We start from the raw sequence: 15,047 nt of genomic DNA, 5'->3' as shown, positions 1-15,047 counted from the left end.
TTATAAATCGATCAATGTTCAACCGGACAGCAACATCTAAATGTTTGGAGAAAAAAATGAAGACCTTACATTTGTAATTAAAAAGGATGAAAAATAACCCAAAAAAATATTTAAAAAATCAGTACATCAGACGAATCTTACCTCGCTGACAGTTCTGTCCAGTCCATCCAGTTGAGCAGGTACATTTGTATCCGCCATCTTTGTTCACACAGCGTCCATGTTGACAGGGATTTTTGGTACACTCATCTATGTCTGTGTGATAAAAAAAAATGTACCTATTATAAATCGATTGATGTTAAACCGGACAGCAACATCTAAATGTTTGGAGAAAAAATGAAGACCTTACATTTGTATTAAAAAAAGGATGAAAAATAAAAAAAATCACTACATCAGACGAATCTTACCTCGCTGACAGTTCTGTCCAGTCCATCCAGGTGAGCAGGTACATTTGTATCCGCCATCTTTGTTCTCACAGCGTCCTTGTTGACAGTGATTTTTGGTACACTCATCTATGTCTGTGTGATAAATAAGAGAAAATGTACCTATTATAAATCGATGAATGTTAAACCGGACAACAACACCTAAATGATTGGAGAATAAATGAAGACTTTGTAATGAAAAAAGGATGAAAAATAAAAGAAAATCACTTCATCAGACGAATCTTACCTCGCTGACAGTTCTGTCCAGTCCATCCAGGTGAGCAGGTACATTTGTATCCGCCATCTTGGTTCACACAGCGTCCATGTTGACAGGGATTTTTGGTACACTCATCTATGTCTGTGTGATGAAAAAGAGAAAATGTACCTATTATAAATCAATTAATGTTTAACCGGTCAGCAACACCTATATATTGGGAGGGAAAATAAAGACCTTACATTTGTAATGAAAAAAGGTTGAGAAATAAACAAAATTAAAAATCACTATATATACATCAAACGAATCTTACCTCGCTGACAGTTCTGTCCAGTCCATCCAGGTGAGCAGGTACATTTGTATCCGCCATATTTGTTCACACAGCGTCCATGTTGACAGGGATTTTTGATACACTCATCTATGTCTGTGTGATAAAGAAAAGAAAATGTACCTATTATAAATCGATCAATGTTCAACCAGAAAGCAACATCTAAATGTTTGGAGAAAAAAATGAAGACCTTATATTTGTAATTAAAAAGGATGAAAAATAACAAAAAAATAAATGAATATTTTATAATGAAAAAGGATGAAAACATCAGACGAAACTTACCTCGCTGACAGTTCTGTCTAGTCCATCCAGGTGAGCAGGTACATTTGTATCCTCCATCTTTGTTCACACAGCGTCCATGTTGACAGGGATTTTTGGTACACTCATCTATGTCTGTGTGATAAATAAGAGAAAATGCACCTATAATAACCTATTATAATCGATGAATGTTAAACCGGACAACAACACCTAAATGATTGGAGAAAAAATTAAGACTTTGTAATGAAAAAAGGATGAAAAATGAAACAAAATCACTTCATCAGACGAATCTTACCTCGCTGACAGTTCTGTCCAGTCCATCCAGGTGAGCAGGTACATTTGTATCCGCCATCTTTGTTTACACAGCGTCCTTGTTGACAGAGATTTTTGGTACACTCATCTATGTCTGTGTGATAAAAAAAATGTACCTATTATAAATCGATGAATGTTCAACCGGACAGCAACACTTAAATGATTGGAGAAAAAATGAAGACTTTGTAATGAAAAAAGGATGAAAAATAAAAAAATAAAATAATCACAACATCAGACGAATCTTACCTCGCTGACAGTTCTGTCCAGTCCATCCAGGTGAGCAGGTACATTTGTAGCCGCCATCTTTGTTCACACAGCGTCCATGTTGACAGGGATTTTTGGTACACTCATCTATGTCTGTGCGATTAAAAAAAGAAAATGTACCTATTATAAATCGATTAATGTAACCGGACAGAAACATCTAAATGTTTGGAGAAAAAATAAAGATCTTACTTTTGTAATAAAAAAGGATGAAAAATAACAAAAATGAAAAAGCACAACATCAGACGAATCTTACCTCGCTGACAGTTCTGTCCAGTCCATCCAGATGAGCAGGTACATTTGTATCCGCCATCTTTGTTCACACAGCGTCCATGTTGACAGGGATTTTTGGTACACTCATCTATGTCTGTGTTATAAAGAAAAGAAAATGTACCTATTATAAATCGATTGATGTTCAACCGGACAGCAACATCTAAATGTTTGGAGAAAAAAATGAAGACCTTACATTTGTAATGAAAAAAGGATGAAAAATAAAAAAAGAAATAAAAAAATCACTACATCAGACGAATCTTACCTCGCTGACAGTTCTGTCCAGTCCATCCAGGTGAGCAGGTACAGTTGTATCCTCCATCTTTGTTCACACAGCGTCCATGTTGACAGGGATTTTTGGTACACTCATCTATGTCTGTGTGATAAAGAAAAGAAAATGTACCTATTATATGTTCAACACCTAAATGATTGGAGAAAAAATGAAGACCTTACATTTGTAATGAAAAAAGGATTTAAAGTCAAGAAAATAAAAAATCACTACATCAGACAAATCTCACCTCGCTGACAGTTCTTTCCAGTCCATCCATTTGAGCAGGTACATTTGTATCCGCCATCTCTGTTCACACAGCGTCCATGTTCACAAGGTTTCCCGACACACTCATTTATGTCTGTGTGGCAACGGAGAGAACAATATTACAGCTATTCCGATGATATACATACATTTATAACACCAAATACTTATTAAAGAACACGAAGAATATTTTACAATAATAAGAAGTAATCGTTATTTAAAAAGGGCGGCTTTTAACTAAAGCAAACTGACTACATCAAAAGAAACTCACCTTGCTGACAGTTCTGTCCAGTCCATCCAGGTGAGCAGGTACATTTGTATGAGTGAAAACGTGATACTAAAGAGGTCTTTAATTTGAGCTGTACAAGCGAATAGCAATGAGGTCTATTTGCCTGCTGTGCAATTTATAGAAATGAGGGATTAGGGCTGTACATAAAACGTACCTTCTAGGAATACTATGTGCAATGAAAGTTTGAATATTCCTTACTTACCGACAGTGGTTGACAGAGGTGCGAGTGTTGTTAGTACGACCTCGGTGGTTTCACGTCCGGCACTCGTCACTGATCCTGTGGACAGCGAGGAAAGGGAGGTTGGGTGCCCGACGGTCGAGCTGGTCTCTTTGTAGAAAGGAGTCCACAACGAAGCAGTTGAATTCTGTTGTATCACCCATAACTCTGCGCGATCTAGGTTCTCCTAGAATCCGGTGCACAATTTTTAAAAAGATACATGAAGATTGCAACCCGCGCTTTGTTTTCTTTTTACAACTTACTAAAATGTTCTTACTTAAATCCCCTGCTCAACTGTGTACACTATATCTGATATAGCATATCTAGTTAATGACATATATTTATCTACGCTACAATAATCTATCAATGTTATAAGGCTAGTTGCGGAGATAAAAATACCTAAAACAGACGATACCGTCGTACTAGTTAATACTGACATGCTGTTGATTTTGTATCTGCCTACGCAACCAGTGACTGAATTGCAAGTAGGTTACAATTGGCGGCTGAATCAACATTGGGGCCATTTCATGCTGGCAGGGATTCGAACACAGAATCTCCGAGTCCTTAAATAAGCACCTTACAGCATATACTGCTAACAAATTCTACTGAACTCCTTCCATAAAACATTATGAAGACCATGACATACCCCCTTCCCAGGTGAGCGAGTCGGTAGGAGTACAGCGGTGACAACAGCCACTATAATCAGCAGGCCAGATATACCCAAGACCATCATAAGCCAGGGAAGTTTACTCTTCATCTGGTCAAACATCTCCATAGCACGATCTGAGATGCAGTACAGAGTATATGAGCATTTAGCCAGGTTTTAAATGCATCGTTGAAAGTACTGAAATGAAATGATGTTCCCATTATAGTCTTGACTACTAGCTACTGACAATACTGACAATATCTACCTACCTATCTATCTATCTATCTGTCTATCTATCTATCTATCTATCTATCTATCTATCTATCTATCTATCTATCTATCTATCTATCTCTATATGTGTGTGTGTGTGTGTGTGTGTGTGTGTGTGTGTGTGTGTGTGTGTGTAATCGTAATTGCAAGAGCCCATTCCATAAGGTAGCTTGCAAGTAGATTACACTTGAGTGCAGCGCCACTTTGTCTTTGTCCTATTTGTTGAATTTAAAAAAAAAGTAGATTACATGTGCATAATACATGTAGGTATGAGAAAAACATTGCAATATAAGAACCTAAATCTACCCTAACAATCATGTCATATGGATTACAGTTTTACCAGCAACTACCAAATTGTTCCGCAAAATTCCTCCTTTGTTGTTGTACCTTATGTGAAGTAGAAAACTAATAAAAAACACTATTTACATTATCATTGATCATATGAATTCTAATTTGTATATACAAAGTATTATCCAAACTGAGTGGAAACTGCTCAGCACGTTTCAATCGAAATAAATAGAAACTGCATTTTTACCATTACCTTGTAAGAGCCAAATGTACAACAAAGGTCGTTCATTCAATCATTCATTTCTTCATTCATTCATTCATTCACTCATTCACTCATTCACTCATTCACTCATTCACTCATTCACTCATTCACTCATTCACTCATTCACTCATTCACTCATTCACTCATTCATTCATTCATCCATCAATCCATCCATCCATCCATTCATTCACTCATTGAATCTGAACGTACCTCTAGCTTTAGCGGCAAAGCTACGCCCCTCTCCCTCCTCATACCCGGTAGTTTCCTCAGGTTTGTACTGCTGCTCGGAACCTTCCTTTTGCTCCGGCCACACAATCACATGGTCCCCCATGTCAAGACAGAGGGTCGGGGAGGCAGTGGAGGCAGCGCCGGAACCCTGTCCACTGGCATGCTCTTGACCTTCGTCTTGTGTGTGATCTTCATCCCCGGTAGTTTCCCCAGGTTTGTTCTGCTGCTCGGAACCTTCCTTTTGCTCCGGCCACACAATCACGTGGTCCCCCATGTCAAGACAGAGGGTCGGGGAGGCAGTGGAGGCAGCACCGGAGCCCTGTCCACTGGCATGCTCTTGACCTACATCTTGTGTGTGATCTTCTTTCCCTGTGTCTTCGTTCTTATGGTCTTCTTCCTTCTTTCTGCCTGCTTGTTCCTCTTCCTTTACCTCTTGCGTAGGGTGTCGAGGAGGGAGCTCAGGAGGTGTATCACGTTGAAAGCCGGAACCAAGAATCATGACACTTCCAATGCCATACTCTAGATCCACGTCTACGTACGTATGACCTTCTTCTTCTTGCTTTCCTTCCGCTTGTTTCTGTCCTTTCTCCTTTTGGGCGGGGTTACGAGGAGGAAGGTTAGGGGGCGCTGCGCGGTGAAACCCGGAACCAAGAATGACACTTCCAATGCCATACTCTAGATCCACGTCTACGTACTGATGACTTTCTTCTTCTTCCTTACTGACGGCCTGTTTCTTTTCTTTCGCATCTAGGGTAGGATGGCCAGCAGGTAGCTCAGGCGGTGTAGTACGGTCTTTCGGCGACGACTGCGTGTTGTTTAACGCCATCTGTTAGGAACAGATACTAATTCTTACACATAAAAAAACAAGGTTGACAATCAACATCATCGCCATGGCTACGGTTTCTAGTTTAATGTTTATATAATGTTGTTTATCTATTATTAATTCTTGAAGCTGTATTAGGCTTGCCCTGAGGCGTCGCCAAAACATTACAATCATTTTCTGTCCAAATATTACAGTCATATTGATCCTATAAAAATCACACCTCCAAACGTTTAATTTTCATGGTCTAATTTACTACAGTGTTTGCATGATGGCAGATTGTGTGTTGTATGGTGCACGAAAACAGTTTATTCTTGTTCTTTTTCAATCGGCAAAAAAAGGGTATCGACTATCTTCGAATCTTTTAGCGGCATTAAAAGTTCATTTTCTATATAGCTTCATGTCGGAAAAAGCCAACGTAGTTGTTGTTATTTTTGTCAATGTGAATCATTCATTTTCAAAGTAGACAAACCTGTACTCCAATGACCAAAGTCTTCTGGTATGACATTTCTCCTATTTTGGTCTGGTAGAGATTTGAAATATTGCGATAAACCTTACCAGACTACTTTCAAATCATCACATATGAAAAATGAGCTCAGCCTTAGATCACGGTAGTATGGATTAATTCTGTGTAGTATGCTTATTTTCTTTATAACAGGGTAGGTTTAACAAATATAAGAATCAAAAACATATTGATGCCCTTACTACGACAAAATACGTGGCTAAAATGCATTCACTCGTGAAAACACCCAAAACAATGGCATTGTGTTAACCTGATGCTGAAAAATCAAACAAAGTGCCGCGAAATCTAAACATGATTCAATGTTGGTAAACAAATTGTTGTCCATGTTTTCGCTGTAGTCCAAAACTTCTACGGGTAGATTCTCGTAATTGATAGATCACCAACATGTCTTGTTTGTATTTATCTTGGTTTTACCCACCTTGTAATTATGCATGTATTTTGTCAATGTGTTTTACACTCGTATGTTTTGAGTAGAAGGTGTTATGTAAGCAACTTGTGCTCTTTGCCCAATACTCAATAAATATATGTGAATAAACAAATAAACAAACTGCTATCCAAACTTAGAACCCTGAAGATACACACATACATTTAGAAATAACTCCCAAACAACAGGTGAAACTGGTGAAGTAGATTTACATGGATTTTTCTGAAGTACTTCCCGTTTAACACTGTACGAAGCTGAAATTGTGTCCGTATGTGAGAGTAGTTTTTTGTGTGTGTGTGCGCGTGTGCCTGTATGTGTGCCGCGTGTGTAATGTGTATGTATCCTGTGTGCGTATGCGTGTGTGCGTGCGCGTGTGTGTGTGTACGTGCTCGCACGCACGCGTGTGTATGTGTGTGTACGCGCGCGTGTAGAGTGAAAAGCACTACGACATACCTTTACGTTAGTTTGCCCGCATGTTGACAACTGTAGAGTTCAGCCTCGACTGGTATAAAATGTTGCAAATTGGCTCTGCCAGTACGCTGTATTATTCATTGTAAAGAGCATGTAACCCCATGTAAGGTCAGGGAAATAGCTTGTTTTTAACAATAAACAGACTAATTTCAAGCACGTGAAAACTAAGTACCCATCTACACTACATATTCAAATTTGCAATATGCTACACAAGCTTGCTCGTTTGTATGCTTGTGTACCGGTAGTTATTTGAATAGAGTAGAGTCAACGAGCGAAGGGGAAACGGTGCAACCGAAGACTGACAGGAAGGTCGAATTGGAGGTCAAAATGGCACCCTGCAAGCAAGTGACATCAGAATATGCAAATAATCAGCGAGAAATAAACAAACCTAATGTTTCACAGAGATACAAAAACTGGAAGTTCTCTTGCCTTCATCTTTGTCTTCCTAGGCCAGAACGAAACGAAAAAAGAGATCCATGGTACCGTGGTAAGGGACTGGGATATATTGAATGGTGTTCTACATTAGACCTCGAAAAGACCTAGAATTTTGCCGAAATTAGGAATATAGTTGCCCTACCCTTTCTTGTTTGCTGACTGTTAAATTAAACCCTAATCGGCAAACTGGACTGTTTGTTGCCTTATGCTATATGATATGAGAGGTCTGGTGGAGAATAATCGCATAGCCAGTTTGATTCTCAGTAGTAGATATTCAAATCAATATCTGATGGGGACTACAAGGACCAAGGTTTTTCTAATTTTCGAGCAGGCTGTGACAAAATTTAACCACGACAAGGATTTTAGGCAGCCTTTTTCTGTGACGGGACAGCTGAATACCGTACGACATATGCACAACTATCCAAATAATGTTCTTTGTCTGCGATCTAGCGAAGATCGCACAACGCATTTGACCGGGTCCTAAGCTGAAAATGACATAAGTAACCAGATATCAGTTAAACTTTGTTAATATAAGATAATGACAAGTTTCTTGAGCCCCACATCACATTTTGTATTAAGATTAATAAAATTGAAGTGCCTTAGGTTTGTCTTATGTCGGCAGCTAGCTAACAAACTAGCTAACCGTTGTCCGGATCCATAGAAGACTGTATCACGATGATGTTACATACACGCCGCAATGATTCCTGACCAATTCAGATTCAAGCTTTGAACGAATCCACACCCACATAAGGTGCCTACCAGTACAGTACACTGATATTCTGCCAGCCCTCCCAAGACCAATCTAGAAAGCTTTCAAAAACAAAATGTATAAGTCATGCTTAAAGCATAAGGTTCAAACAGAACCGGTATGTTGCGCAGTGCAATTTCGATGGATATACGTGTATGTTTTGGTTTATGTGTGTGTGTGTGCGTGCGCGCGTGCGCGCATTTGTGTGTGTTGTGGATAGTGTTAACTCCTTCCTCTATCCAGGAAATAGACACACAAAACCCAACACAGTCTCTGTCCATTCTCACAGTGTATTCACATCAAGACTCTCTCTCCAGAGTGATCCCCAGGGGGACCACCGGGCATGTGCATAAGAGCTATGGCGGGAAGACCATAGCTCTAACAGATAGTAGGTGGCTGCCACCCACCATACTAAGGATACATAATGACCCATGCTACAAATTACTTCTTAGCAGAGTTGTTATACGTAAAACTTGTCCCTCTTTGCGTTTGTAAGGCTCAAACACAGTAACCAACACAGTAAACAAACGCACCGTAGAAACGACAACTTTTCTGAGCTCCTCACGGTGACAAGAACCAGTCGTGTAAAACCACGTGTAGGTAATCTGTCTACCTAGATTTGTTTAAACATGACAACACGATCCGACAGGCTTTATCATGCATATGGTAATTTAATCTGTATTTTATAACATGCACTTTCATCTTTGGTAGAGTTGGACTGGATTACATTTTTCACTGAAGTTTTCTGGATTACTCTTGCTTGTGAGCTGTTGTAGTGAATATTTATGTTCACACCCGCTTGTTTTTTGGAACATCTTACAACATCTGGGTAGACAATTTTGATTTGTTTACAGTTTTCTCAGTTTGTCTTGATTGTACGTGGGCTGATGTAGTGACTACGTATGCTCTTCTTACGTTTGTTCCGGCAAAACATTGCTTTTGTAAAGCTTGCTATCTTCTGCATCATATTTTGATGACTCCTATAGAAACCTCCTTAGCAATGCAAGGTAACGTAACCAACATATGACAGATACAAATCAGTTGATAGTGAAAATACATGTGTAGTTACTGTACTACTTCTCTTCATATAGCAGCAATAAAGCAAAACTACATCCCATTGGAACAACAATTTCCTCTTTTCTTGATAAACAATTCCAGACTCCATGTACGTGTACATGTCGTACATCAACATGCAGAAACACTGTTACAACATCCCTTCTAAACGAATTCGAAGTAGTACATGGTTGCAGTTTTCAATCTTCTTTTCTTGATTATTCTTGCTAGTGAGAATATACAGTAAATTCACACGTACATGTAAATATACTGGTTTTGTCCACTTCTCCAAAAACTTCCCCTGGCTATAGCACTATAATATAAGGGGATGCAAACTACATGAAAGTCAATCATCTGACAATTAAACGACAAAGTATTATTTCTTTTTCTATAGTAATAATACAGCACAACTAAACATCAAATCATTGGAACAACATTGTCCTCTTGATGTTTTCTTCAAAACAATTCCATCTACATCAAAACTAAGAACTACTGTCGCATCATCTCTTGTAGACAAATTTGATTTGTTTTCAAACATATTTTTTTTTTATTCTGTATTCTGGCTTGTGACGTAATAGAGTATATACACATATAGATATGCTGTTGGAACGCCTTGCTTTGAATTGTTTGTTTTCGCGTCACTATTTTATAAAACATTCACTTAGGCAAACACTAGCCTCCTCAACACTATAATATGTATAATAGAGTGTTACAACATATGACAGTCAACCAATCAATCAATAGTCCACAGCTGGGAGTAAAGGATACAGTCAGCTAGGTCGCAGTGAAAATATTTTCTTACAGCAACAACAAAGCAAAATTTAACATCGGATCATTGGAACAACATTGTCCTCTTGATGTTTTCGTAAAAAACAATTCCATCTACATCAAAACTGAGAAATAATGTTACATTCATCTCTTGTAGACGAGTTCGATTTGATTACATTTTTTCTATTTTTTTTTTATTTTTCATTCAGACTGGTGAGTTAATGTAGTAAATGCACATGCTCACCCGAGATTGTTTTTATCACTATTTTAGACCTGCTATATTTTTACATCATCATTTTATAAGTTCTGATAAACCAAAACATATTTTTCACACAACATATCATCATGCATGTTTACATCTACTAGAGTCTCTGGGTCGCTGTGCTCTGCGTAAATAAAGTGGTGCCACCTTCGAAATTATGTCTTGGAAAAAAATTTAAATTAAAATCTGTTTTCTATACAGTAATCCTTCTCATCATCAGCACGATGCCATTGTTTGGCTTGACTAAATTCAATTCTTTTCCTGGCGCAGACAACGATCGCAATGTTACATCTGAAAATGAATATTACAACTCTATATACACACTTCTAGTCACAAATATAAGATTTCTCCAGCGTTGAGTTCTTCAGAATAGGGGTCTTGGTCATTTTATGTTCTTCTGTATATGTCTGTCTTCGTCCTGTACCCCAATACGCTACTACTAAATCTACAATTTTACTACTAATCTATTCACTGCAGTACCACCCTACAACGTTTAACAGAAATTGTTGAAGGAATCGTGACTGCTTTCTAAATTTACATCGAACTTTGAAATGCATATGTCTAACATAGCCAGTACTTGTTGCTATTTTCTTGCATAAAATATTCATTCATTGTAACACACAAGCTCCGTTTTGGTCTATAATGAAAGTCCATCCCCTATCTGGAACCTAAAAGTTGTCTGATGTTGTTTGAGACATAACTCGACGATTCTACGTTGACATGCATTGACTTACTCTCAAACCGTGGCTTTTTTTGTTACTTCTTCAATGCAATATTGGGTTGAGTTTGAGTTCTCGTTACTTTGGTTTCTTGCAGATGAATGGTTTACGATCGCTGCATTTTCGGTCATTCCATTCTCCTTTGTACCTCTTTGCAGTAAAAATCCAGGCATCCCTTCCGTCCTGTAGAAAACATTATGACCAATTAAACAAATCGGTGTCTGTTCTATATGATCCATGACATTATGTGTCGTTTTCATATAGTTCTGTCTTAAAGTTGTCATTTCTTTCTTAGAAGTAGTCAACACTCGAAAACCACCTGTATGATTATGCAGGTTAGTGTAGGTAAAGTGGAGCTGTGCAGGTAAGTCTGGTGCCTTCCTGTTCCTATCCTCCCATGGGCTATGTGTTGGGTTTAGATATACATGTAGGTGAATGTGGATTTGCTGCATTGCCTGTTAACCGCCCATAAGGCCATGTTGATTTGATTATATGGATGACATCCGCGCGCGCATGAATTTGCGTCCGTTTCCAAAAAGACGTTTTCTATTTGACTATACTCTAAATCGTACAAAGTAGCCGCAAAATGAGGAAATATATATCGCCGTAAATTGAAATATTGGAAAATTATATGTCGCAGAATGCCAAAATCCATTCCAAATGACAAAAAATAATATGAAGGAATGAAAATGAAGAGTCTATGCCAATAAAATATTACTCTGTGTTTCGTCATTTGATCAACCTAGATTTCATAATGAAGGCAACTTTTTTGCCAAACTTTTGCCATGCTCGCATCAGCTTTGGGGTTCCCAGAGGATGTCATCCATATAATCTATTCAACATGGCCTAAAGTATAAAACAAATAATGGCAATGGCTTCTGGACAGCTTTAGCATAATCCATACTTCTTAATTTCTTAAGTGTTTCAGGCAAATTGTCTGAACCACATACATTGCGTGCATACAGAAAAAGCATTTCGGGACCTGGTTTACCTGGTTACTTTTTGTAGCCTTAGACAAGTTCAGGAGTACTGGGTGAAACAGCACACTTTCTTTCTTAGGGCTTCCAAAGATAAACCAAAGAACAGAAACACGTACGTTTTTGTAGATAACGACGCATTTTTCTCCGCCAGTAAACCATTTATTATCGTCAGGCTGACCCTCAGCCCAGTTCTTGTAGGAAACTGCTGACCCGTCCGTCCACTTCTTGTATTGTAGTCCTATCCAGACCATATCATCAGATGCACCTGCAAATAAAATGAGGCGTCTTTTTAGCCAAAGATAGCTCATTTTGTTTGTTTGCATACAAACAAAACATTTTATCAAAACGTAACAAACTACTTTTGTACTCATTACCTCCGGGGAAGGAGATGTTTCCTTCCGCAGAAGGTTGGCTGTTTCTGTTCGTGTTTGTGTGTTGGCAGCTGTATACCTAACGGTGGGTTGGACGGATTTCTTGCGTTCTCGGTATATGATTAGCTCTTGGGGTTCAGATTACATTTCTTGTAGCGTCACACTGAACATTGCTATTAGTGTGACATCAGCAAGTGTGACATCAGCAGTCGTTGTGATAGTTTTATACTTCCTGGAGGTTTTGATCTCTGATTTATTGTTGTTGTAAAAGTACCTTTCCTAAAGACACAACTTGCTAGGGATTCGAACCAAGAATCTTGTCATTTTTAAGTCAACAACGCTAACGACTGCAAGGTCACTATTGTATCCAGAATCGTACCTACCAGTTCTATGCATGAAAGTGGTTATGTACATATGTAGGGTTACGGACGATTATGAAACTGTCTCCGCGTATCCAAAAACGTATGACTATCCAGAACCGTGTCTCAGCTTGGTTCCGATTAAATGTTTAGATGAATAATAAATGAATGAATATTCGAATGAATTGTTTGTTTCTGCAAAACATTGCGGACGTATAGCTGAAATATGTTTTACGTACATAAGTTAAATACATTCATAGGTACAACAGCTACCATGTATTACACCACCCTTTCTTCCAAGTCTGGAACCCAAACATTCAAATCGAATTAGCGCCACTTAAAACAATACTTTCATCTCGGAAGTAATAAAGTTAGGTTGTTTGTGTAAGGGACACCATCCTGTGGAAATGGAGCCAAAGAGTTGTACAATACTCACCAGATATGATACTTGCAATGAAGTTGTTCTCTTGGCCGTCCCTGATAGAAGCGAGATTCGCGTCCATTCCTTTGCACCTTTGGTTCGCTGTACTGAAGCTGACTTTCTCGTTCATCAGCTTGTAGCAGTGGTTGTTGTGTTCCCTCCACCCATGCTGACAGGGCCGGGCTACAACAGACGGGGCAATGGTCAGTGTATATCAAAGTGGTCGCGGAATGAGCCGGAACAGCGTTCGAATTTGATCACACATTTTGATCATATAGGAGAACCAAAATGGGTCTGAATATATATTTGGAGTAAACCCTGAATTTTCAGAATGCACATCGAATATAGCCGGGATCATTTAGACGGCATTCCTGTTCCTTTCACCACTCGTGTAAAGAGGCTATATACAGTGCCAAACAAGAGTCTCTTTTTATGTGGATGTGTCCAAGCAGAAAAAAACGAGCTCGACTTGGATAGATCATCTATGATTTAAGGTGTAAATGCTAGTAATTTTCAAATCATAACCCATGGGCCAAACCCAACTGCAAAACATCATTTTTCTGTACTAGTCTATAAAGAAAAAGTGTTTAGATGATCACACATATATCATATGACATTTATACAGATCTCGTGCCTCCTGCTTATGACTGATGTGCTAGTGTATGTGGCTCCAGGCATATAAACATCAGCAAATTGTACTTACCACACGTGGTCACTCATTACCTCTGTGGCAAGTCTTGAAGGAAACAACTCACTCTACTGGCCTCTCTTACAGAGGAAGTCGTATTGATATTCTTCTTGATTACAAAAATGGATTTACATTCAATTACAAGGAGTATCATTTAGTGGAAGAAGGAGCTAAATGCTTTGCAATTATATAACTGACCTTGGTGACAGTTCTGTCCAATCCATCCATGTGAGCAGGTACATTTGTATCCTCCATCTTGGTTCACACAGTGTCCATGTTGACATGGGTTCCTGTTACACTCATTTATGTCTGTTTTATGATGAAAAAGTGGTATGACTAAATGAAGTGATAATTTGTTACTTAAAGCATGACTTTGGGCAAAAGATTTGGTGGGAGCAGAACATGGAAAAATGCATTCATTTGGGTCTTTGTGATAATGGAAAAATATGTCATCGCCAAATGAAACCGATTGAAGCATAGTTTAAAAAAATATCTGAAGACTGGAAATAGGATATGAAATCAACATATTGTAAAACTTCCTTTGAAGCGACTTTGATAACATTAAGGGACAGCTCACCTTGCTGACAGTTCTGTCCAGTCCATCCATGTGAGCAGCTGCATGTATATCCGCCAACGTGATTCGCACAGGTTCCATGCTGACATGGGCTCCTGCTGCACTCATTTATGTCTGTTTTATGATGAAAAAATCTTATTACTAAATGAAGTTGATACGTTACTTAAAGCATGATCTTAAACAAAAGTTTCAAGATTTGGGAGCAGAACATGGAAAAATAATTAATTCATTTGGGTTTATAGCTTTGTGATGGAAAAATATATAATCACCAAATGAAGATGGTTAAAAAAAGTCTGAATACTGGGAGTAAGATATGAAATCTACTGAAAACCACATTTTAAGACTTCCTTTGAAGCAACTTTAATGAAATTAAGGGACATCTCACCTTGCTGACAGTTCTGTCCAGTCCATCCAGATGAGCAGGTACATTTGTATCCGCCATCTTGGTTCACACAGATTCCATAATGGCACGGTTTGCTGGCACACTCATTTATGTCTGTGTGATGAAAAACACAAATCTTGATCTTATTTTAATTGGAGTTAATTGAATGAACTCTTGGCAATGGCAATTTGATTCTATTCAGATATTAAGCTAAATTCAATCCACGTTTTAAGTCTGTTGCTGAACAATTAATTA

General features: G+C 38.4%; 1 protein-coding gene across 1 annotated transcript in view; it reads right to left on the bottom strand.

Annotated features, from left to right (window-relative positions):
• Positions 1-15,047, bottom strand: part of LOC109482220 (fibropellin-1-like) — a 38,342-nt gene that overhangs the window by 17,127 nt on the left and 6,168 nt on the right. The window contains exons 6-14 of the mRNA XM_019784916.1: positions 14,035-14,145; positions 2,328-2,438; positions 2,049-2,159; positions 1,787-1,888; positions 1,244-1,354; positions 947-1,057; positions 667-777; positions 405-515; positions 142-252 (exon numbers count right to left, since the gene is read on the bottom strand). Of these exons, the coding sequence (XP_019640475.1) occupies positions 142-252; positions 405-515; positions 667-777; positions 947-1,057; positions 1,244-1,354; positions 1,787-1,888; positions 2,049-2,159; positions 2,328-2,438; positions 14,035-14,145 (990 nt within the window). The remainder of the gene's footprint in view (positions 1-141; positions 253-404; positions 516-666; positions 778-946; positions 1,058-1,243; positions 1,355-1,786; positions 1,889-2,048; positions 2,160-2,327; positions 2,439-14,034; positions 14,146-15,047) is intronic.

The sequence above is a fragment of the Branchiostoma belcheri genome, unplaced genomic scaffold (genome assembly GCF_001625305.1).
Source record: "Branchiostoma belcheri isolate BF01 breed outbred unplaced genomic scaffold, Haploidv18h27 scaffold11, whole genome shotgun sequence".
NCBI classification, from domain to species: domain Eukaryota; kingdom Metazoa; phylum Chordata; class Leptocardii; order Amphioxiformes; family Branchiostomatidae; genus Branchiostoma; species Branchiostoma belcheri.
This window is presented reverse-complemented; position numbering and strand designations above follow the sequence as displayed.